This window comes from Chelon labrosus, assembly GCF_963514085.1.
Source record: "Chelon labrosus genome assembly, chromosome: 1".
NCBI classification, from domain to species: domain Eukaryota; kingdom Metazoa; phylum Chordata; class Actinopteri; order Mugiliformes; family Mugilidae; genus Chelon; species Chelon labrosus.
This window is the reverse complement of record NC_140337.1, coordinates 14,505,947-14,529,887: the sequence shown is the minus strand read 5'-3', so window position 1 is coordinate 14,529,887 and position 23,941 is coordinate 14,505,947. Positions and strand designations below refer to the sequence as shown.

Sequence of the window (23,941 nt, the reverse complement as noted above, 5' to 3'; positions counted from 1 at the left end):
CGGTGATGGCGTGATATGCACTGTCAAAATGGCTACAACTGAGCTCCATCTTTATGAATTCAGCAGCCCACTTCTTCACCATTCTTCCCTATCGTAACCAAAATGTCTTTGAGGACCCCTCTGGATGTTAAGGCTCCAACACCGCGGTAGAGGGCGACAGTATTGACTTGCAATTTTAAATTACCTGATGCAGAAGTAGCACAGAGGTTATCATCTTCAAAATCTTCTTCATAATAACTCGAGGAGTTGAACTGCAAATGCACATACATGAACCAAATAACACATCTCCTTCTACTTTAGGCCCAAGACTTAGAAATCCTCCTTTCATGTAGCAGGTCAGTCAGTTCAGTGCCAGTTTTTCACTATTCTGTCTAAGTTTTCTGTACAAATCTTTCTTTTTTTTTGTCATTCTTTATATTTCTGTATCACCTTTTAATAATGCTTTTACATCAACCATTAAGTCTTTTCCAGGTGCGCGGCTTTCTTTCTGTAAAAGACAATAATAGAAGAAGACACATTGGTTAATGCACACTGATGGTCCCACTGGCTGTAAAGACAAAAAGTAGAGATATTCAGAGAATGAAACTGCCAAGCACCACAAATGCCACCGGATTCCGCAGATGTTTGATGTAACAGGATAATGTGAAATCTGGTCTCGGTGGATGGCTGCATCTCCCTCTGCAGAAGGCATTTGTTTAATTTTGTTAAAGCTATAGCTGTCATCTCTGTCTCCAAAAATTAATTAGGAAATGCCTCTCAGATTTCTTGCAGCTGTAAGTCCAGCATCAGCATTCCTCGCCTCTGTCGGAGGGCCTTGGGAATGTGCAGCTCCCGGTGCCACTCCCTTTTTCGAGTCCTACTGAGTTCCTCTCACCAGCCTCTTCAGGAGAACTGTGTGTACAGCACACCACCCAGCATCCGACTGTGCCAGAAACTCTGCCAAGTGCCCACAGTAAATATGGAGCAGTGTTTATCAGGACAGGGGATGACCTCTCTTTGAACTTTGAATGTAGCCATTATCAAAGAGCACCAAAGGAAATATTATTGGCAGGAACTGTAGCTTTGGCTGATGTCAGGGAGCCAGACGATTCGATTATTAGTCCCAGACTGCAACCGGTTTCCCCTCAGGCGTGTTTGTCTTGGCATGAGATGGCACAGTAGACGCTGGACACTGAATTATTGGCTTAGTCTAGAGTTTGTCCTGGACAATAGGGTGGCCCGGTGTTTAGAGTGATAGAAGCTATTTCCAGAAATCAACTCTTGTAGCGTCCTTGAGCAAGAGACTAAACATGTAATGCCTCGGCCTTTGAAAGCTCTCTGGATAAGAGCATCAGGGAAAGTTAAAGGGCCAGTGAGCTCAAACACAGGACTATGCATTTGGAAACTGCATTTGGACTGGGACAAAAGGTCTGTAAACACCTGAACATCTGAAACTAGAGTGCCTGCTTATTATGTAACAAGAAGCTTGATAAGAAGGGAATTCACCGGATTTTGGGTGTGTTCAATTGGGTGTTGATTTCACAAGTCATCAAATCCTTTTCACTGTGTGACCCAGCTCTGTCTGAGCAGCTGGCTTTCTATACCTTTATCAGCAGTTAACAATGGACATTGCTGCTGTTGCATTCACTGTCATGTTTTAAAGCCAAAGTCCCTTGGGTTTCCATCTGCACACACAGCACCAAAACACTGAGTGTGCAGTACGCTGCTGACACAGAGAACTGCTAAAAGGTTGAGCCACTTGACCAGCCAATATCCCAGAAGGATTTCTTTAAGTATGCATGGGTCGAGCGAGAAAACAAATGTGCTGTGAAATAACAACTACAAGGGCAATGAGCTAGAGGAAGACATATGGGTCTCTCTAAGGGTTTTTTTGCACGTAGGCGCACTTTTGAGGATTTGCCTGTCATAGTTTAGGTGGAATCTGGGATTAACCTTGTCGTATTCTTTTAAAACGACCTCCTGACATAAAAATCCACAAATAACAAATGGGCTAATCTAGAGTGTCAACGTTTTAGTTTATGTCTTTCTCATTTGATGACATGATGCTGGGGCTGAGGGATGGGCGAGGCAGGTGGTCATTTTCACAGGGAAGTGCAAAGCCCAATGGGACGTCTAAAAATACGAGGGAACATAAAGCATCCCCAGGGGTCATTCGGGTGGTGTTGGGTTGCCCATGAGGTGAGGTGAAGGGTGACGGGGCACACATTCCACTCCTGAAATGAGGTGAAATGATGCAATAGGCCGAGCCATGTTTCGCTCAGAGAAAAAAATTCAGTCCATCAAGCGTCAGCTGGGTGTGCGAGGGTGCGTGTCTGCTTGACTGGAGTTCTCAGACAAAGATGAGTGAGTGTGCACACGTTTGTGGGATTCCAAGGTGAATACCACAATAAATCTGAAATCTTCTTCTAACTATTAAGGACAGAGAATGGCTGCTGAGCAATGTTGACTCCGTTTCATCAAACACAGAGGTTAAGGACGCATAAATTCACCACTGTAGAAAGCACTTCATGGAAGGATGCACACAGCTAGGCTAGTAATTAGCCTGTATGGACAAATGAACTTTCAAAATTGTGTTCCTGTTTACTTGCAAAAGCCCTTGAGACCAATTAGAGCTGTGTTCTCTCACAGTATTCCAGCCTCTGTTTGTTGCCTCAGGGGGCTCATCTATATTCCTGACTGGTCAATACATGTTAACCTCTTCTCTTTGGTTAATCGTCAGTCAAGAATTGTTAGCTTTCCAACTGCAAACATGACAAGTAACTAAGCAAACTGCATCTCTGACACCTTCAGACGACAAGCAAGTGCTATTTATATAGCCGTGAAAGGGCAGAAAACAGCTTTAAATGTTCTTAACGTGGAGATAGGGAGGACTTGGCACATTCTGAAGATGTTGCTGGGGAAAGAATAATTAATGTGCCTTATCTTAGTCAATGAAGGCTATTACTTTCTGAACAGACAGCACAGAAGCGATAGCATGCTTTCCCCATGTGCTGCAGCTACCGTGGATACAGCAAACACAGCAGTGAAATACATCACCGTCACCCCTTTGGCTGCTCTCCAGAATTAATGTAACATGGTCGATTGCCAAAAAAAATGAAGCTCATGTCATCCATTTTTCTGCAGTAAAAGATATACTACTCTGTGTTAGAAAGAAAATGTAAATTAATGGCAATCATAAAAAGTGAAATAAATGCACATAGGAGAGTCTTTTCTTTTTAGGTAAACAAGATGTCTCACCTGTTCTCATGGTGTGTGGCGAAATACACCCATGCTGCGATGTCATGCTGTGCTTGTGGGAATGTCATCGTGATGACACACAATAGCATAATATACAACATACGCAAGATAGTAAAAGATTTTATATATATATGTTTGTTTTTTTTGTTTGCTTTTCAAACTATGTTTTCTGCATTTCCTTATTTTGAAATTTGACTACGCCCAAAGGAATTTCCACCAAGAAGTGGTTGAACAAAATGTCCTCTCCAAGAATTGTTGACTTCATTATTACTAAGAAACCTGAGGAGTGCTTTCATTCCAAAAACTCATCATTACCGGATTATCATTTCTAGTTAAACATAACACAAGTTGCTTCAGAGGCGTCACCTCCCGTGGCCCCCATTGTGGCGCTGGAGCATGTCTAATCTCTTACGTAAAAACAGGGCATTCACTACTGTGTGGTTCCTCATTAGTAGTAATTCAATAGCAACACACAACGGACGGCGTACACTGAAAACATTACAAGCTTTGCTTTGTTTAGTCATTCAGAAAGTGACAATTAAGGGCTATAAACTTGATTTCCAGTCTCACTCTTCAACGTATTCTCAAATAAATATCCAATGTTTGTTTGTGTTTACGTGCGTGGTCAGGATAACTTGTGCCCTCACATTACCTTTCATTAGTACAAGCTGTTCCATTTGAATTATTTGCATTTCCCATGATACTGCACACATCCAAATTTGTGTACGTGTGTCTACACAAACATGCACACAAACTAGGCCATTTATTATTACCCAGGCCGACACAGGAGAAGATTAAGTTTACATTTTAATTGGACTCTTAAATTTTGCAGTTGCTGTTACAGCTCATGAAACCAGCGGGAGAAGAGGTAGAAACTGCAGGTTTATTTATTCAAATTTACTTACACTATATTGCCTCTATCTTAAAAGAACATGCTTAAGGAACAGATTCTTACTAATTAGTTACTTTCCACATTTTGGCTTTTATTTTGTGAGAAATAACTTTCCTACTGTGGACATGGAGTACTGTAAATATGGATTGAAAAGCCAGACAGCAGTGCTAAAAATATCCCACATCAGATAGCACAGCACATTTGAGGTGAAATGGAACTTTGCTGCCCAGTGACCCAATTAAATCATCAATGAATCTATAGACTGCTGAAACATGAGTTAACTTGCTCAGGAAACTTTGATTTGAGAGCTCAGTAAAACAAGTAAACCTAAATCCACAAAGCAGATTATACTAGTTTTGTGTTGTTAGTGTGCATGCTGGTAAAATTCCCATAACAGCAGCACAGGCAAGGAAAGGACAAAGTTTTGTCATTTGAGCTGTGTTTATTCAGTGTGTTCAGCAAATCTCTTGCAGTTCACTGGGGCTTTCTCAAGGTGAGGAGTCAGGGCAGAGACACCAGCTCTCCGTGGGATACTTCCTGTGTGCACTGTCTCCTTGCAGAGCTGGCAAAGTGTTGATAATTAATCTTGAATTAAAACGCCCTCCACAGACATGCATAAGATCTGTGGGCTGTTAAGAGATCCACAACTGTTTGATGTTGTAACAGAGAATCTAAGTGATACTTTCCAAATATGTAAAACCGTCAATATGAGTAAAGTACAGTCACTACAAGCAGACATATCAAAGGCAAAGAGCAATCTGAAAACAACTGAGCCACTATTCTGCAGAAGCCTCTCAAAGTGCATTCCAACAGGGCGGTGACGTGTCAGTGCAATGATACAGTCACTTTTAGACTTTTGGCTCAAAGTGAGGCAACAATGCTGACAGGGCACAAATTGCTAGATTCAGCAGCTGGATTGCAGGCTGTCCACCGAGGTCAGAAAAGTTTGCGAAACTTGTTAAAGACCTCATCTCTTTGAGCCGTCTGATCCATAATTTATAGGGAGTACAACATATTCAGTGGCACCACTTCAAAGCAAGGGGGGCTATACCCAGAGCGGGAATGTCCAACACCATGATGTGAATCTAGCAGAGCTCTGAGCAACACAGTGATAACAAAATACACTGTAAATCCTGTAGAAAAAAATCTCAGAAAAATCTTTAACCCTCCAGAGATTGCAAAAAAGTTTTTCTATTTCCCATAGAATAAACACGACAGAATATAGTTTAATTAAATATACAGCACTTTCCCATAGAGCCATGGTCATGAACCTATGTGCTAAGTTCAGTACTTTGACACAAAGATCATTACAGCTTGCATCACTCAAACAGATTATTATTACACTCTTGAACTTTTTTATATTTCTAGAGGAAGCATTATCTGTCCCTCGAGGAAATGTGTACAGAGGGAAATGGCATTGTCTTCTCTATGGGCCCTTTCAAGTACTTCCTGGGGAAAGGCTGGACCACGCTGATACATTGTGACCATTGAGTGCACACTCCGTCATTACATGTAGTTTCCTCCGCTTTACTGAGTGACTAATGTTTTCGAGATATGTTTTTTTTTTTCAAAAACACAAACCTTGTAGGACAAGCCCTGGCTGAGATAAGTGATATAGGGTACTTATTTACAATCTGATAGTCTAATCAATCACAATCTAATGGAGGATTCACATTGAATTTAAAAGTTTCATGACTGTATGTAAAGTTATTTTCTTAGAATATTTATTCTAGTTTAAATTAGTTAAATGAAGGCCACGGTTTCTAAATAACGTTGACTTTTGGCTTCAATATACAAAAATATATTGTGGTTTTTTTTTATGAAAGAGGCAATAAGGCATAGATCTTCTACTGCTAAAAAGTTGCAATATTACAGACTAAAAATATCCTATTAACAAGATTTGCATTCAATATCCTAGTAAAATATGAATGTTTGCTACCAAAATCAATGCTACTGGATTATAATTATTCTGTAATGTTACTCTAATGTTGCAGCTGCCTAACTTAATTACACTATAAACTGTTGAGCAGCTTTATCAATAATTGTACTACGTTATTGATTAGTTGACTAATGTTTTAGATTATTAATCTGTAAACTGGAAACAGCAGCTTTAACATAAATGTAGTGGTGCAATAGTTTTCTCCAGAAGAGTGGAGAGAAACTATTACTTAGCATACCATGTAAATATTTAAGCACAGTACATCAAACATTGCACATTACATGAGTAAATGCACATAGTTACATTCCCCCTCCGGCCATGGCACGTGTTAAAAAGTTATTACCTTTACGACAAATGTCTTCTCTTTGCTTTGGAGGCAATTCAAAGATTTTGTTTTAATTTAAACAGTTATTCCAAATTAAAATGCGTTCATCCTGAGTCATGAAACATGTCAGAGGCAGCACACTTCGTAGTCTCTTGGTTGAAAAGGAGGGGAGAGCGGCTTTAATTGTAGCTACACTCCTTTCAAATGCTTTCTTTATATAACAGGATCAGGCAGATGGTGTTTGGGTAACACCAGCCTTACATGACTTTCTCCCACTGTTCATGATCATCAGTGTAAGGACTGTCACTATTGTTGGGGTGTAAGCCTGCAGGAAAACGCTCCACAGCCCTGGAAGCATCACTGGCGGCCGCTGCAAAACATTTATGCATGCATGCAGATATTCTATTGGGAGTTGTGATATCCCCGTTTGCAGACAAAGTGGTGTGAAACAACAGCTGTAAACTAAATGTCAAGCATGCATGTGATGCAGTTTTTGCAGTAGGAAGAGTTGTAAACCAGACTCCGCATTGTTGTGTGCCGCAAACTGCAAATCCCGGCACCATAAAGCAACATTAACGAGCCTGCCAGCAGAGTTGGCGCTCTGCAAATATTAAGAGTGTGTCCGAGCCTGTGTGTGTGTGTGCGCTGTGGCTGTGGCAGCGGTGTACAGTAGCATGGCAGACTGCAGTAAATACAGTGTTGAAGAGGCGGGGTTTGACATCTCAGCCCTGAAAACATCTCTAATCCAGTATTTCAGGTGGCGAAGTCGACCGAGCGACCATTGCTCACTACCGCCGCGCACCAGCGAACTGCAGCAGAAACGCACGCCTCTCAAATAAAACCGGACCGTATCGCAAAGTGGACGGAGGCGGCTGCTGAGAGAAGTGGACATTTTTTTCCCCCCCTCCCGAGAAAAGAAATCCTCCGGAAAAGCCAGAGAGATAGAGAGAAGTTTAAGCGGCTTGAGACAACACTTTGTTGTCTGTGTGGCGTTTACTTTCTCCCTTTGAAACAAATTTGACACCGGCGACTCCTTCGGCTCCTGTCACTCGAAACTCAACCAAAAAAAGAAAAATTACACTCCACACTAAAGGATATTACCACACTTTTTATTTTATTTTATTACTCCCTCGGAGGTGAGTGTCTCTTTACTTAACTTGTGTAGTTCCTGAAACTTTCTTAGTTGTTGTTTTTGCAGCCGTACGTGGGGCGGAAATGTATAGCCGTACCTGGAACTCAGGTAAGTCGGAAGCCAGGTAGGCCAAGCGTTAGCTTCGGTTAGCACACTTGTCAAGTTGTAAAACGTGCTTTAAAAATGGGTGAAGCCTCAGAAGAGTTGGTTTATGGCACTGGCAGTGCGTTTTATCTAACTTGTGGTTGGTGTTTCCTTTTAAAAGTCGTCTGTCGTCGCGTTGTTGTTGTTGTTGTTGTTGTCGTCCACAGCTAGCTAGCTAATATTAAATATTAAAATATGTAGCTAGCATAATAAGCTTGGAGTGACGACTCATTTTCATTCACTCATTCGCTTTTATTTTCATTATATTTTTTATTCTATTGGAATGCGTATTTATATAAGTATTAAAGTTTTATATATATATATATATATATAAAAAATACAAGCTTTTTTCTTGCTTGTAATTGTAGTTATGGCCAAACCAAGCTGACTGCCAAGTGAACTGTTATGTTTTTGTTGTTGGCTGTGAGGTTTCATGTTGCGCAATTTGTGCACACCCTAGTTGTTCTTACATCGGGACAGAAACACTCAGTACTCCGTGGGAGCTTATTCAGAGGCAGGACCTCACCCTGCAGTGAACTGGTTTCTTCCCACTTAAGTTCATTCCCAGTAATAAGACCTCCTGGGGGGAAGCAGTAAGCGCAGTAACGATGATGAAGCAGTGAGATCATCCTGCACACTCATCCTTTATGTTGATGGAACATTTCCTTAAGGGCCAAAATAGTGAATCAACTATGGAGGCATGCTGAAGAACCAGTTTGAAACAAGGGCTTGTGTCAAGCATGTTGAGCAAGAGCACCTGGTGTACTCTTAGGAGGTGTTGTTTGCTTATTGAGCTATGTCTGCACCGGCCTCCATTCAAACCGGATTAATTGAAAAATAAGAGCCGGGTTGTCGGTCATCATCACACTTATTGGCAAGCTGTTGTCAAGTGAGGGGACATTAAGGAAGCAATTACAAGAGCAAGGAGGAGGATGTTGTATTTCCATCAGATTCTATTCAGCGTAGGATCCTGGCTTTTGTTCTGCCTTTTCCTCTTCTGGATGCAGTTGAGAAATAATGGGTGACTCAGCGTGGTGTGGGTGACCTGTTCAGATTCACAGGGTTGAGCACGGCGACCGTGTGCTGGAAAGCAGGAAGCCCACACAGGAAACGACCGCCGCATTGTTGCCCGAAGCTTTAAACAGTCCGTAGGGAATTTTTTTTTTTTTTACACACAAGTTACGCTGTTAGTTCAGTGTTTTAGCATGCGGGGCCACGTTTTGTTGTTCCTTCCTGTGCATGCAGTGGCTGCTTGTGTGCAGGCTTTTGTAAATATCCGAGGTTTTGAGTGTTTGCCCCGCCGCAACTCTTAATTAAACTAAACAGACTGATGGGAGTATTGCGGGAAAGCTGTGTCTAAGGATCAGGAAAATTAAAATATTGACAGTGGAGCCTGAATTAGAAACTTGTGAGACTGTTTGTGAAATCAGTCAGTAATTGTTCCCTTGTATATGATCTCTGTGTTTTTTCTTTAATATATAGAATTATATATAATATAGAATTATTTTAAATTCAGTGGTGCAAAGCTCAGACTGTAGATGCATCTTGCAGAAGAAATATTGCCTTAGAACCTGCAATTTATAACCACCAACACAATACAATCTGTTACCTTGCTCAGCAGTTTTTCTTACATTCATTAGGGTACTTTTTTGCTCTTTTTTCCCTCCAAACGTAAGCATACCATTAGCCAATTTATTTTCAGATGTGGACAATGAATCACACCTTTAAAATAGTTGTTTTCTCAAAGAATTCGCTTAACATAAAACTCAAAATTGCTCTGTGTTCTTTGTTGCTCTAGCAACTACTTTACATGCCATCTGTGTGTGGTTAAAATAAAGGAAATGTATGTGTGGGCTGCTTAAGTTTAGGTGCGAAACAGGTGAACTACAGATGATTTATATTTTTACACCTGGAAAAAAGCAGGACTCAGTGTGTCTGAAAAAGATGTTATAAAGCATAACAGAGAGAGGGAGGACGTGCACAAAACTGTTTTCTTTTCAGTGTGATCTCCAATACGAAAAGCCATTCGTCAACAGAGTCACAGTTCGAGAGTGATGAGAGGTACTTCTGTCAACTGTCATGTAGGTGTATAATGCAGCAGCTTGATGGAAAGATATATTGATCTGCATTGAGAAAAAGAGGCCTCAGCAGAGAGCCTGAAAGCTGTCCCACGCTATGTGGCGAGCCTTATGAGTTGTATCCCAGAGAGCGTGGATTAAGAATTAATTTAAAGGCTTCATGTGCAAGTGGCATTTGGGGCTTTAGAAAAACTGTGATGTCGAGAGAATAATCAGTTTTCATTATAAGGATGTGAACCTGAAGCTAAATTGTTCCAACAAAAAACCTTTTTGTGTACACGATGTGAGTCTTCTCTATTTCTTCTGTTCCCATGGTGTGTTTCTATTTTAAAGTCATTGAACAAGTGTGACTTAATTTACCACAGATTGATTCATCAGCGGCTCCTGGCATTACCATATAAAGGGGATCAATTGAATCACTCCTAATGAGGCTATCCATCAACAGATCACTAATTGATGAATTATAGCATGATAGTCTCCGTGCCTTCACACTAAATTTGTCTAGATTTCACAGATTCCCCAGGCTTGTCAAAGCTGCTGATGCACTAGGTGCTTTTTGGCTGAGTGCTTCAAGGTGCTAGCCTTAGCATTTTCCCCGTGACAAGGGAAAAGAGGGAGTCGATCCCGGACTGCTTGACAGGTCTGAGCAAGCCTTTGTTTACAAAGGAAGACCGGACGTCCTGCAGTTGTGCTCTTGAGCGAAAAAGCAAAATTATTTCTTTTTGTTTAGCTTCTGCTTAGAAACATTTCAAGCTCTGCTTTCAAAAATCAGCAAGAGTGTGTTTGTTGCATAGTTGTTGTTCTTTACGTATACATAATTACACAACCAACCAGGGTTCAGCAGTTACAATGAAAGCTTCAGACATCAGCATTAAGATGTTTTTATTAAAATTTTTGTAACTGAATACTAGTAGTAATTGAACATTTCTACATTGCAGCACAGTTTTTGTTTTTTGATGTATTTTTGTCAGTTTAAAGACAGATGTTTTTACGATTTAATTTTAGTGTGTTGGTAAGCCAGTAACTGGATTGCTTTGGTACAGAATTGTATATTTAAATATCCATGCATTATATACAAATAAAAACCCTCCTCATCAATCAGTTGCGAAGAATTCTTAATATTTACCGGATGTGCAAGATGGCACATTAGACCGGTCTTGGAAGTTGTTCTTGAATGCGTTTTGGCTGTTTATTGGAAAAACCATCTGTCTATCGCCATCTATCATGGAATAAACACAACCATTACCAAGTTTTGAAAGCTAGCAATCACTCATATGATTGATTTAAAAGGTCATTTTAAGTCCAGAAAGTCTCTGTTTGTCTTAGAGATTATAAAGTAACGCTTAGTTTTTTTCAATACCGCATAGTGAATAATTAATTTAATGACCAAATGTGTATAGTTCATGGGTCAGTTCAGACAAATGTGTCTCTCGCCGTTTTTTTCCAAAACAACGTCCCGTAATGTTCCCACCAAAAGAGACACAACGTGGCCCTTTGATGTTGGGATGCAGTCGAGTAACATTGATACATATTTGTTGCATGTTAAGTCATATGCCATATTTTCCCACATTTTTATATTGTGCCTATTATATGATAGGGAAGGGAATTTTAATAGTTTGCTTAGGTTTTGTATATGTTTTTTCATTGAATATTACGTTTGGCTGTAGCTGTAACTCTGCTTCATCAGTGTGTGAGCTCGTACTTGAGATAAAACACACATCTGATCCATTATATCACGAGGATCACGAGTGTTAGGGTTATTGAAGGCAAATAAAGGGAACTTGAGTATGTGACTTTGTTTGCAAGGCAGGCCAAGACCAATCTGGTGCTGAACAAAGAAATGGGTGTCCAATCACTGTGAGCTCATTATGGTTACATCATGACATGAAGCCAGAAGTCTTTATGAAGAAATGAAGAAAAACTCTATATGGACAACTTGTGAGGATCAGCCTGACAAAAGAAAAATCTGTCAGAACAAAATGTTGTCACTCATCGCTAAGTCTTGAAACAGAAGGGTGTCAGCAGTCGTTTTGGATTACATTATGATTATGATGTAAACCTGGCGTCTGGACAATATTACCACCAGCCAGCTGAGTCATTTTCTCCACCTAAGGTTTATAAACAAGGGAGCGGATAGTTCACACGGCTGCATTCAGCTGAAAATGATTTTGGGATCTGTTTTTTTAATTTTATTCTGTTATTTAATGAAATCGTGCATTAAGCATGTGAGCCGTGCAGACGATGTGCGCATCATTCTTTCCAACACTTCGCCCTTTTATCTGTATCCCAGGTTAGCCACACTATGTGCCACTTTAACCTTTCTGGATTGTAACTCAGCCAGTTCATGTCTAAAAATGTGCACGTGTCCCGTAGTGCAGACACTACATGTTCTCATGTGACGTCAAATGAAAGGTGTCACGCTTAATCTGATGGGCCTAAAATGTTTTTGTTGTTGTTTTTTTGCTCTCTCTTTAATGGGGAATAAGACGAATGTGGAGAAATAGTTGCTGAGTCTTCCTCCGTAAAGTACTTACTGTACGCAATAATAAACTAATGATAGGGAAAGTTGTGTTTTTTTATCGTTAAGTAATGGCACTATATTATTTCTGTGTGTAAAATTTACTCTCTTCACCATAAAGCAATGGGAGCATAATAAAGTCATCTCTGAATAGCAGTCAGCAAGTGCCATTTGTGCTCAGACAAAAGGATGGTTTAACATAACTGAGGTTGGCAGTTTTTCAAATGGATCGCTGTAATGCAATAAAATGTGTAGTACCAGAAAGGCCGAGCTGTACTAACTCTTGCTGTTGTCAGCAGTGTCACAATACCAAACATGTGTTGGCTTCATTCTCCATGCCATCAGTTTGACATTGAATAATGTGGACATGAGGATGAGTGGCTTTGTTTTTAACTTGCTGGTAGGTCATTATAGCTGTGAGTATACTCTGTGGTGTTGTTTTGTGCTATCCTATAAAAGAATAAATTATTGGTTCAACTTTTAATTTAATCTGCAGCGATTGGCTGACAAAGTGATTGACAGCCTGCAATTATAAGAGTCATGTTGGTTTTAGAATATAAGAATGATGGATTGAAGTAATTTATTCAGGCCTCGCACCAGACTAGTTTAATTAGTTTTTCTATTTCATGACACTGTGGCAAAGTTGATGTCCATGCATTTGCCTGGAGACGTCTTACGATGTGACGCACAGATTATAACAACGTGCCAACTGGACACTTGATGCCATTGGTAAAGGTGAGCTGTATAGGTGGGATCATACATTTTTCCACTTGCCACTGCAGCCCTGAAACTAATCCGAAAACAGCAGCTCTTAAGCAACTCTGAGCTTAAGTGATTGCTTTGGAATGCTGTTGCTATGGAGGCCAGTTGCAAAGCACAGAGGCAGAGACGTTGGCTTGTATTGTCAAAATCAAGACGACTGGAAACGCCACAGTGTAAATACTGAACTCCAGGTTGCTCCATTAACCTGCTGTAAAGTAACTTGCATTGTTGCAACATCGTCGTCCATGGAGGATTCCTGAAATGCCAGGGTGTCGGTGCTGCTCAACAGGTTTTGGCTGAAACTTTGTTTGGCTCTGGAGACTGTCACAAGAGGGAAGTTTCATTGTTTGTGCTAAGTAGGGCAGTATTTTTCTTTCTTTTTTTTTTTTTTGTGCTCACTTTGAATAACAAAATGTTTGAGGTTTATTGTTCGAGGCTTTTTTTATTTATTTTTTTTAGATGTTTGGCTCTAAAAGAGGATGAATCACTACTGCACATTTTTGCTTTTTTGTACTCTTATTTGCTGGAGTTGAAAAATTTTCTTTTTGTCTATGATTTAAGACAATGTTTGTTACCAATAGTAACTTATGAAGTTCCCAATAAGCATATCAAAACTTATTGGTTGTGACTGTACAGACCTCTTGAGCCATATACTAATGTAATAACCTAGGCACAGCTTCCACTGCCTCACTCAGCACAAACATATTCATCCGTCAAACCTTTTAAAGTAATCTTTTCAGCTCTGCTTTTGTAAATGCACTATGCGCATTCACTGCAGATTTTGTTGGTGTCGCTCACAGCGTTGTTGAAACTGCAAGGTTCGTAAATTGAACAATATCTTCAGTGGTTTGCTGAAAATAGGTCAAGCCAGTTTTTTTTTTTGAGATTTTAAAAGCGTGACAGTGCCTGACAAAGTTATAAGACAAGACACAAAAGAAACAGTATATTACACAGGATTTAAAAAATCTGAGGCTGCAAATAGCTCTCCAAAAATGAGTTTATCTGGAGCTACAACTGTACACTCAGGTTCTGTTTGACTTTAGGTACATGGATAATAAGAAAAACAGTAGATTTTATCTGCTCCTATTGGATCTTTCATACTTAAAAATTGCAACCTATGCAATTGCAATGAAAAAAGTTATGTTTGAGCATCGTTGATCAGATGAAACTAGGTCAGATTAATTGTCCCGTTGAAGTTATTGTTGGAGAAGTGATTAAAGTGAACAAAGTCTGAATGCGTTATATTTTTACTGTTTGTTTATTGTCTGTTGGCTGCTACTGCCAGTGTTGTTTAGGAAGTGGATTCAATTTGTGTGAATGTTAATGTGCAACTTAAGTTAGGGACACGCCTTCAGTGCAAAGGGTGTTTGTAAAAGTTAATGAATAAGCTTTGTTGACATGTCTAAAAAGCCCAGTTTGACATTAATATGGTAGCACAGAGATGGAGAGTGATCTCACGTGCGTTTGTTTTCTGTGCATACACGTGATCGTTTAATGAAACTGCCACGATAAGGTACTATAAAACAGTAAAGCTGAGATAGGAGATGAAAAACAAAAAGTGATAATCAGCTCCGTAAATGCCTCTACAATCTCATTTGACCTCATTTGATCTCATTCCCTCCTTTTCCAGCAGAGCCCTGTGACGGCCTAGATAAAACGTTGCACTTCGGAAAGGGACAATTGACTGCAGCTAAATGTCCTCAAGAGCACTAGGACCATGTGGACTGTGCAGAACCAAGCTATGACCAGCGACACTACAGGATGACTGAGCCGTGTACCGCAGTGGTCAAAATGCACTTTATCCGAAGTATCACACCATTAATTATCGAAGTCTTGACAGAACTAAGCCTTGGATTATAATTTTTTTTGTCTTGAATTTTTTTTTTTCTTTTTTTTTTTAAATTTGGAAGACTTTGAATCGACAAACTAAAAGGGCCTTCTCCATGAGCTGTAGACCTGGACTAAAAGCCCATGTGTAGCAGGGCAGCTCCTTCAGCTTACGGAATAACATAGCCTCAGACTGTTGGGGAGTCTCTCCGGCAGAGGCCATCTGATCTGATCCCAGCGACAACCCGCCCTGTCATCCGACTATCCCACCTGTCTAAAGGCAGACTTCACTATCCAATGGCATGGGTCAAGTTCTTCAGGAAGCCGGGGGGCAATCTGGGGAAATCGTACCAGCCGGGGAGCATGCTGTCTCTGGCCCCGACCAAAGGACTGCTGAACGAGCCGGGCCAGAACAGCTGCTTCCTCAACAGTGCTGTGCAGGTAGGTCTGTCTCATCACTTTACTACACAGTTTTGACATCGGTCCCTAAAAAGTTGCATCCCCGTTCACCTTGAGACTGGAGACTCTGGCCGACAATGGGTAGTTAGAGAAATGTTCATTTGGGAGGGAAAAGGGTCAAAAGAGATTCCTTCCATTCCAGATAAGTATCCGGTCGTTAACAAACCCCATTCATGCGAGTTTCAGGCTTTAGAACTAAAGAAGCTAACGGCGAATGCCGAAACATTTTCAAGAAACCCTACAAGTCCAGTTGCTCTTGTTTGAGCATGTTTTTTTGGAAAGGTATCCGTTGGTGTTTCAGTTGAATGAAAGCTCTGGCACAGGCTAAGCTGCACTAAAGCTTTATTTATTCTGCCGTGCGCTTCCAGGAACCGCACAACATGTTCAGCGTCTTTGGAATACAACCATCAGTTATGTAGAAAGTTTAGTCACTGTCTAATTTTGCCAGGGCTTCCCAGCATTTCTTAAAATGGATTTGAAGGTTGATTTCTGACCGGTGGGATACCGTCTGAGTTAGTTCATCATTACATCATTGCAGTCAACCCCTCAGTGAGGTCAGTCTGGCAGACTGTGAGTCAGAGTGTGAAGCGGCCGATGAGCCTCTTGAAGTTGATTTGACCTTCGGCTTTGACTCTGTGAGGGAAGTTTTTCCTCTCGCTCATTCTCTTGACCTTGGGATACTTCATCATAATGTCTAAATGCCATGCACAACAAAAGACCCAAGGATGTTGAATTGAAAATAAATGGAAATAAGAAATCTTAGGTATCTTATGCTTATGACTGTTTTGCAGCATGCTGACCTCCTCCTTGATCTCATCTGTAGGTACTTTGGCATCTGGACATCTTCAGGCGCAGTTTGAGGCAGCTACCTGGACACTTCTGTCTGGGAGAGTCATGCATTTTTTGTGCGTTGAAGGTAAGCTGCATATTTAATAAGAGGTAACGCTGAGATGTAATCGTACACTTCCTGTTTATCACCGCGGACGTGTGACTCGTCGGGTCACATATCTGGTCTGTGTACTGAGCGCCGACTGACGAGTGCTTTTGTAAATATCCCATTGTCCATGTGCAAACAAGTTCTTGCTCTCGTCTTCAGGGCATTTTCTCCCAGTTCCAGCACAGTCGGGAGCGCGCCCTGCCCTCTGACAACCTGCGTCACGCCTTGGCAGAGACCTTTAAGGACGAGCACCGCTTCCAGCTGGGCTTCATGGATGATGCCGCAGAGTGCTTTGTAAGTTCCTCTGGCAACTCGGCTGTCCTGAGGGAGGGAGACTAGCGTACGGAGAGGGAGGGCTTGTGTGCGTGTTTGTGTGTTGTCCTGCCACACAGTTCGGGTAACGCGCTGCAACAAACTGTTTGGCGAGGTCACCGAAAGAGCTTCTGTCCCTCCTATCCCCTCCCATCAACTCCTGCCACACTGGCGCTAAATATCATCATGACAGGTTATATAAGTGCCAGAGTGGTGTTTGAAACTCTGTATCTTGCGCTGCCATATTATGACGCATCAATTCCATGTTTTTTATAAGTCCTTTATCATTTTTACATTTCAGTTCCAGGTTTTCTAATCTTTTTGGCACATAAAACAGCCTTGTTTGGCCAGAACTTGTTTTTCCCTAACTCCTGCGTAATTTTTGTTCCAGTTTTACTTTGACTCATTCTGTCAAATAGGAAACGGTTCTTGTCGAATTCATTTTAAGCCATGTTTAATTTTATCCATCGGGTTTAGTTTATTTTCCTGTCACAATGTTTATCACTTCTGCATCGCAAGTGTATACCCAAACAGCACAGATGTGTCCTGACTTTTATCCTACCATCATTGTTTATCTGCTTAGGAAGTCCAATTACTCAGTAATGGATAAACAAAAGAGAGAATCCAACATGTCTGGAGCACAAGTTGAGAGGACTGTCGGGGCTATGCGAGTGTGCTGTGTATACATATATATGTATAATGTCACTTTGCCTCTCTAATAATTTACTTGTAAACCTACCACTTAAGTTGCATACAGAGAAAGCCACTTCTTTGTCTGCAACATTTCCTCAAACAAAAACTCAACAGTCATTTTTTTTTTATATCCAAGACAGAAGCTTTCGTGCCAAAGTTTCTGTCTTTTATGGGCAATCTTAATGCTTAAACCCACACAGATCTTTGGCCTCGAGCATTCGACATGTAATGCACTGGCAGCAGTGTGCTGGTGGAGAATTTATGTGTGGAGTTAGCCAGTGTCAGGTTAACAGGCTGTGAAGTTGAGCCTGTAACCTTTGCAGGCACACCTTGCAGCTTTAATATTTTATAAACTCACAAATGTGCTGTTGAAACAGGAAGGAAAATGGAGCGTAACTTGTTCTTTTAATGTGTTTATTCTGTTGCTGGGTTTACTGCACGACTTCTAAAGTTGATCTTAAGGCATAAAGCCTTAATAATTATTTGTCCCATGTATGAAATGTCTTCCGTTCTGTCGCAGGAGAACATATTGGACAGGATCCACCTGCATATTGTGCCTGAGGAGACGGATTCCTGCACCTCGAAGTCTTGCATCACACATCAGAAGTTTGCTATGACACTTTATGAGCAGGTCAGTATGAGTTTAAGAACCATTTACCAGTTCAGACGTTGTGTGTTAATTCAGGTTAATGCATCTTAAGAAGAGATTAATATTCATTTTGTGGTTTCCCTTATGTGTTTGAGTTCATTTAATTTTTGTGTTTCCGCCGTCTCTACAGTGAAATGTGGGCAAACTTAACATAGACAGGATTCAGCAGCACACAAACACACATGCACACACTAACATAGACAGGTACATGCATCACTGTCTGAGACAATAGAAATCCAATCCGTCACGTTTTGATACCGGGTCTCCCCCAGTGGAATATAGAGGGTGTTTCTGGTCGGATTCCACTGTGCTGCAGCAGTGGCAGATAAATCACAGATGGTGTACACATAACTTCAAGCACAGCATATCACAGTACACACACACACACACACACCACCCTGCCCTGAGGATCTGATGCCCATCACTGGCTCTGTCTGTGCCCCAAACCAGTCCTATCTCTGAATCAAACAGATAATACGCCTTTGGACTCAATCCCTTGGGGACACCATCGTTGTGTTTTGTTCCACCTCAACTTCAGGGCAACCAGTCTGGGCAAATATTATCAAGGCCTAAATGAGGATTGTCCTTGTCAGATAGAGTTTGATAGCTTCAGAAATGAAATTGGATTGTCTGATAATGTCAATTATTTGAGTACATGGCTGCAAGGGATACTGCAGAGCCCACAACTGCAGTATAAGTTGCCACAATTTATACCAATGTGTTTTTGTTTTTTTGTTTTTTTGTACTGGGACTTTCAGTTCTCACTTGTTTGGAAAATTATATACGGATGAGATAATCGGCAGTTGTTTGCATGCTGAAATCCTCTCTTTTTTTCTTTTGTTTGTGGCCCTCTTGATCACCGACTCTCTCCCCTCTGCAGTCTGTGTGCCGCAGCTGTGGGGCGTCCTCCGACCCACTGCCGTTTACAGAGCTGGTGCATTATATCTCCACCACTGCACTCTGGTAAGCCACACACTTACTGTCTTTGCTTCTCTTTACTCATTTATTTTGGCATAAATCTTTGCATTTTCACAAGGTCATAACTTGACTTTTTTTTTTTTTTTTTGACGATTTCCCCTGCAGCAGATTTATTTTTCTCTCGCCATACCTTTATCTTAATTTGTCCCGGTCATTTTTTTTCTTTATGCTTCTGCTCACAGTTTCAGTCTTTATTTTTGGTTGGGGGGTTTGTTTTGTCTCAGTCAACAGATAAAACAGCGCAGAGAGGAATCTTTTGGGGATCTGTTACAAACAGCAAGTACGGTCGGGGACCTTCGAAACTGTCCAGTAAGTGGCCTTTTGAAAGCATTAACTTTATGTGGAAGAGTGAAATAGCTGCAACAAGTGCTCCAGTGTGCTGCAAAGCCTTTCATCAGCAAAACTGACTATGATTTGCGCCGTAAAATGCTGTCTACATTTGCTGAGGGATGTTTGGGAAGTTATTTTTTTGAATTTGAAATTCTTCTGTCTGGCAGTTACTTGATTTTGTGTAATATTGTGCTCTTTCTTGTATATTTTTCTTGTTTTTTCCAGAGCAACTGTGGCCAGAGGATCAGGATCAGACGGGTCCTTATGAACTCCCCAGAAATAGTTACCATTGGCTTTGTTTGGGACTCAGATCAGTCTGACCTAACAGAGGAAGTTATCCGCTCACTAGGGCCTCACCTCAGTCTCTCTGCGGTGAGCACGCTTTTACAAATAATTTATCTAATCATTTTATCTTATTTTTATATCAACTTTCTTGCTACTTTAAAAACGAAAGCCACAGCTGATTAAATTTGAGTGGGAATGAGTGGAATTTTGTTTCATTTACACGCTGGGTATTTCTTCTCCTGCTGTTTTAGGGGCAGTTTATTTTGGTGCAACTGAACATATGCGGGAACTAAAGTGGGGATTTATTTCTCTGTAAGTCGGGGCCGTTGCATAAGCAGTCAACGCCCAATGCCCAGTTGGCCCACGCCACTGATCAAAAAGCCCCTGCTGGCCTTGGTCAGCTTGTCAGAAAAGCCCCTCCCCTCATCTCTGTGTGACTCTGTGTGTGTGCATGCCTGTACAAGAGAACATGTGGGCTGAATAGACATCACTGAGACATGAGGGGGTGTTCAACACTGCTTCTGTTGTTGTATTTATATGAACACATTCCTTGATCACAAATATGCACAGATGTGAGGGTGTGTTCTCTCTTTTTCCTGCACAAAATTGTGTCTTCCTCTGCACGTTTTTTTGATAAATTCTCAGCCATGTTCACATCAAACATGATGGCAAACGAGGCACTAAATATTCCTCAGTAGCGACTTTCCGCATATGTGTAAATGTGCTTTACAAGCCAAAATCTGTACACACGATGCATAAAGTTTTGTTTTATTGAAGTATTAAACCGTTTATTTGACACCTCCCTCTTGCGCGTTTCCAAAGCATCAGAAGAATTTGTCAGACTCACCCTCCCACTAGTGCGCCACAAAGGCCTTTATTCATAGGGGAACATTTCATGTGACTTTATTGGGTGTTGAAGGGAGCCCTCCACCACCTCGTCTGCTCTGAAATCTATTGTTTGAGAGAACTGGCTGTGCAAGAAACATGAGAGGCAGAAACCAGCGACTGCTCACTTCTCTGTATTATTTGTGGGAGAAAATAAAAACTAACACCACAGACTTGTGTTGCTAAGACTATCGAGTTCCGTCGTAGCTAAGATGTCAAGCCCTGCTGTGACTGCAGTGATACAAACCAGCCGTTATTTGTACTGATTTTCAAATCAATGCAGGTTAATTCCCTTTTGAGCTTAATCTATAAACAGATGGAGCAACTGATTCCACTAGCTATCAGCATTACTCACTCCCCTTCCCACTTGGTGTAGCACTAATGTCGATAAATTGCTGGTGTATGTATTTATATGTGCGTGCTTGCTTGTGTGTGTGTGTGGACACAGCTCTTCTACAGGGTAACAGATGAGCATGCCAAAAAGGGAGAGCTGCAGCTCGTGGGGATGATCTGCTACTCCAGCCGCCACTACTGTGCCTTTGCCTTCCATACCAAATCCTCCAAATGGGTCTTCTTTGATGATGCGACCGTGAAAGAGGTGAGAAAGAGCGCGCCCGTGCCAGAATCATTAGTCAGTTAATCACTGACTTAATTGAGTCTATTCTAACTGTCTGGGTTATATATTAATTGTGTGGGTCACTGATCAAGCTAAATGCCAAAGAGTCACTGATTTCAGCTTCTTCTGAAATGCAGGGATTTGCTGCTTTTCATTATTTTATCAAGTTGTAAAATGTAACAGTAGTGCAGTTACAGTTTTGGATTTAGATGTGCATCAGTCAAAACAAGTAATGTGAAGACATTATATTTGGCTTTAGATTGTACAGATTTGACATTTAATGACTTAAATATAAAGATAAGTTGTAATGGATGGAAGTAGTGTGGTGATTATGATAAGAGGTAGTGCAACATGCACATGAAAAGCTTTTATTTTCACTGCAGTGTCTGTGGAGTTAAAGAGCACACTAAGCTAGCAGGCTTTGCATGATTTGTTATGGAGTATTTTGAAACAATATGGAACAACATTTAAGCGCTCCCAGAGGATTTATTTTTTTGTATTATGTTTCATTTTTGTACACATTACCAATTTTCAATTGGGAGTAAAGAAACATGGTTTGTTTTTCAAGCTAGCAGCAAAGAGTAGCAGTGTTCAGTCTCTTATCTCCATCACTACGTCTCTTTATTGTCCAATAAGGCTCGCATCGATTAAGACTTCATGAGCCTCTGGGTTGATGTGCCTTTATGGCACTGAAGAGTCAGCCAAGCCCCCAGCCCCATTTGCTGCAAATCTCCAACTCTGTGTTCACAAAGGATTGCAGTAGTGAAGCGTAGCTTAACCTGTAAAGGGCTTTTTATGGATCACTTCACTGGTTAAAGTTTAAGGGTCAGTGAGAAGGCTGAGTGGCAGTGTACTGGTGTGTATTCTGTATGTGTGTTTTCGCAGCGTGTTGATGTGTGTGCACTAGCTCATGAATCCCTCTTTCCTTTTACCTTAATGCTTGATTTTATTTCTGTGATGTGCACATTCGAGCATGAGCACATCCTCACAATTGTCGCGGGGACTGTGGCGCAGCAGCTGGCTGGCTCTATGTCAATCCATCATCAGCTTGTGCTGTGTGTGCAACCCCTCCCTGCTGAGACGGAGGAGCTACAGTACCCGGCGCCTGCCAAGTCCATACCTGGATCGAAATTTGCCAGCATTTCTGTGACTCCCCAAGTCTCAGCCGCTAAATGACTGCTGCAGTGTTCAAATCACTGTTTTTTTTTTTCAGTGCATAAAAAAATGATTTGCAAACACAACACAATAACTTGCTAGGAGCTGTGATTGGCTGGCCCATCATTTTCTTGTAATGGATACAAGATAATAGAACAGACACATTGCACTAATTAGAACATGTCTTTCTAAATGAATGCACCGGTAGTAAATGACAGCTAATGTAAGCATGGAGACCTCACTGTTGTATTAGCGCTATTAGCACTATTTGTATTAGCATTGATCATTTCAGAAATAAGGAACATCCTCTATAATAGTGGAAATATTGCTATAAAGAATTCGGTCCTAACAGATGAGAATAATGTGCCTCATTAACCAAAATAATCATCTAAAATAACAAAATGATATCATTTTCCCCTCTATTCAAAGTGCTTTGAAGTCCCTCCTGTATATAATGTGCATACTCTCTTGGCGCTCTGTATTCTCCTTTGGCGCGTTTATTTTTGTCTCTTAATTTCCCGTAGATTGGTTCTTCTTTACCTCATTTTTCTGTCTCTTCCCCACCTACTTTCTCCTTCCCCCCTCTTCCCCTGTCATTTGCTTAATTAAGGAGCACGCAAGCATCTGTTAGCCTGCGGCCTGCCTTTGTGGCGCCTTTGTGGCAAGACCGTACGCACCGTACGCATAATCTGATTGTCTGATTTGGCCTCGGTGTCATATTCATTCATAAATGAAAAGGTGCACAGTAAATATGACAGAAGTAGCTGTTATTATTAGATAACTTCAATGATATAATATATATAATATGTAATTTGTCGGGTAGATTAAGATTAGCTTGGATTGTGACCTTCCAGTGACGCCATTAGAGCTTCATATTAGTTTTTATTTGTGACTTCCTCTTTTGTGAAATGAAAACAAATGGGGTCACAAGAAAGCGAATTATCCTGTTATGTGTACAATCAGTCTGCCTTTCCTAAATTGAATTGGTTGGTTGATTTGGACAATGGAAAACATCTATGATGTGCTGAAACATGTGAGGATCCATCAATAAAATCCAACAGCAAAAGTCTGTAGATGCAGGCGGCTGTCACATGAAAGATTATGGGTTGTTACCTTTTCACACATAGAGGTGCTGCCTTACTCTTTTTAATTTGCTTAAGTGCATATACTGCTCATGTGCACTGACCCAGCTTTTCTTTGTCTTTTGCTGTAGATTGGCTCCCGGTGGAAAGATGTGGTCACCAAATGTATCAAAGGTCACTTCCAGCCTCTCCTCCTTTTTTACTCCAACCCCGAGGGGAGTGCCATCACCACGGATGATGCCTCAAGGCAAAAGAGCAACCAGTCTCACCACAAGCCTCCTGTCAACGGAGAAGGTATGGTGTGTCCCATCAGAGCTGTTAAGTCGTGTTTAATATCCTCATCATAGTTAGTGTCGTTATATCAGGCGAGATGAGGCTCCTTTCTGAAAGTAAAAGCATCAGATTCCCTTGATGTCTATAAATCATGGTTAATATTGCTGTTTTTGCATTCAGTAGTTATAATCTTATCCCAAGTGACCTGTTTGCTTGTAATGTCCTACCATAAAACACACATTAATGTGGAGCTTTGCAGCTACGACTTTTTTTTAGTATTTATAGCTGTTGGAGTGGTGCAGGCTGTGGAGCAGCAAATGAAAGAAAACTAATTGCTAACTGGTTAAATGCAACAGGAGGATTTACCCAAAAGTTTCAGTGGTTTGATTTTAATTGCAAATATGGTATCTGTAGTTGATTTTACAAAAAAACA

At 41.0% G+C, this 23,941-nt stretch overlaps 1 protein-coding gene across 3 annotated transcripts in view; it reads left to right on the top strand.

The window, feature by feature from the left end:
- The first annotated feature begins 7,122 nt into the window (after positions 1-7,122).
- The window catches only part of usp53a (ubiquitin specific peptidase 53a), a 29,123-nt gene continuing 12,304 nt past the window's right edge, over positions 7,123-23,941 (top strand). For 2 of the 3 annotated variants that reach the window (XM_084561460.1, XM_084561458.1), the window contains exons 1-10: positions 7,123-7,529; positions 14,658-15,295; positions 16,137-16,229; positions 16,410-16,544; positions 17,776-17,886; positions 18,785-18,867; positions 19,107-19,191; positions 19,438-19,584; positions 20,831-20,980; positions 23,367-23,529. In XM_084561460.1, coding sequence (XP_084417586.1) covers positions 15,152-15,295; positions 16,137-16,229; positions 16,410-16,544; positions 17,776-17,886; positions 18,785-18,867; positions 19,107-19,191; positions 19,438-19,584; positions 20,831-20,980; positions 23,367-23,529 — 1,111 coding nt within the window. In that variant the 5' untranslated portion in view covers positions 7,123-7,529; positions 14,658-15,151. The remainder of the gene's footprint in view (positions 7,530-14,657; positions 15,296-16,136; positions 16,230-16,409; positions 16,545-17,775; positions 17,887-18,784; positions 18,868-19,106; positions 19,192-19,437; positions 19,585-20,830; positions 20,981-23,366; positions 23,530-23,941) is intronic. The other variant, XM_084561459.1, reaches the window with a different exon arrangement.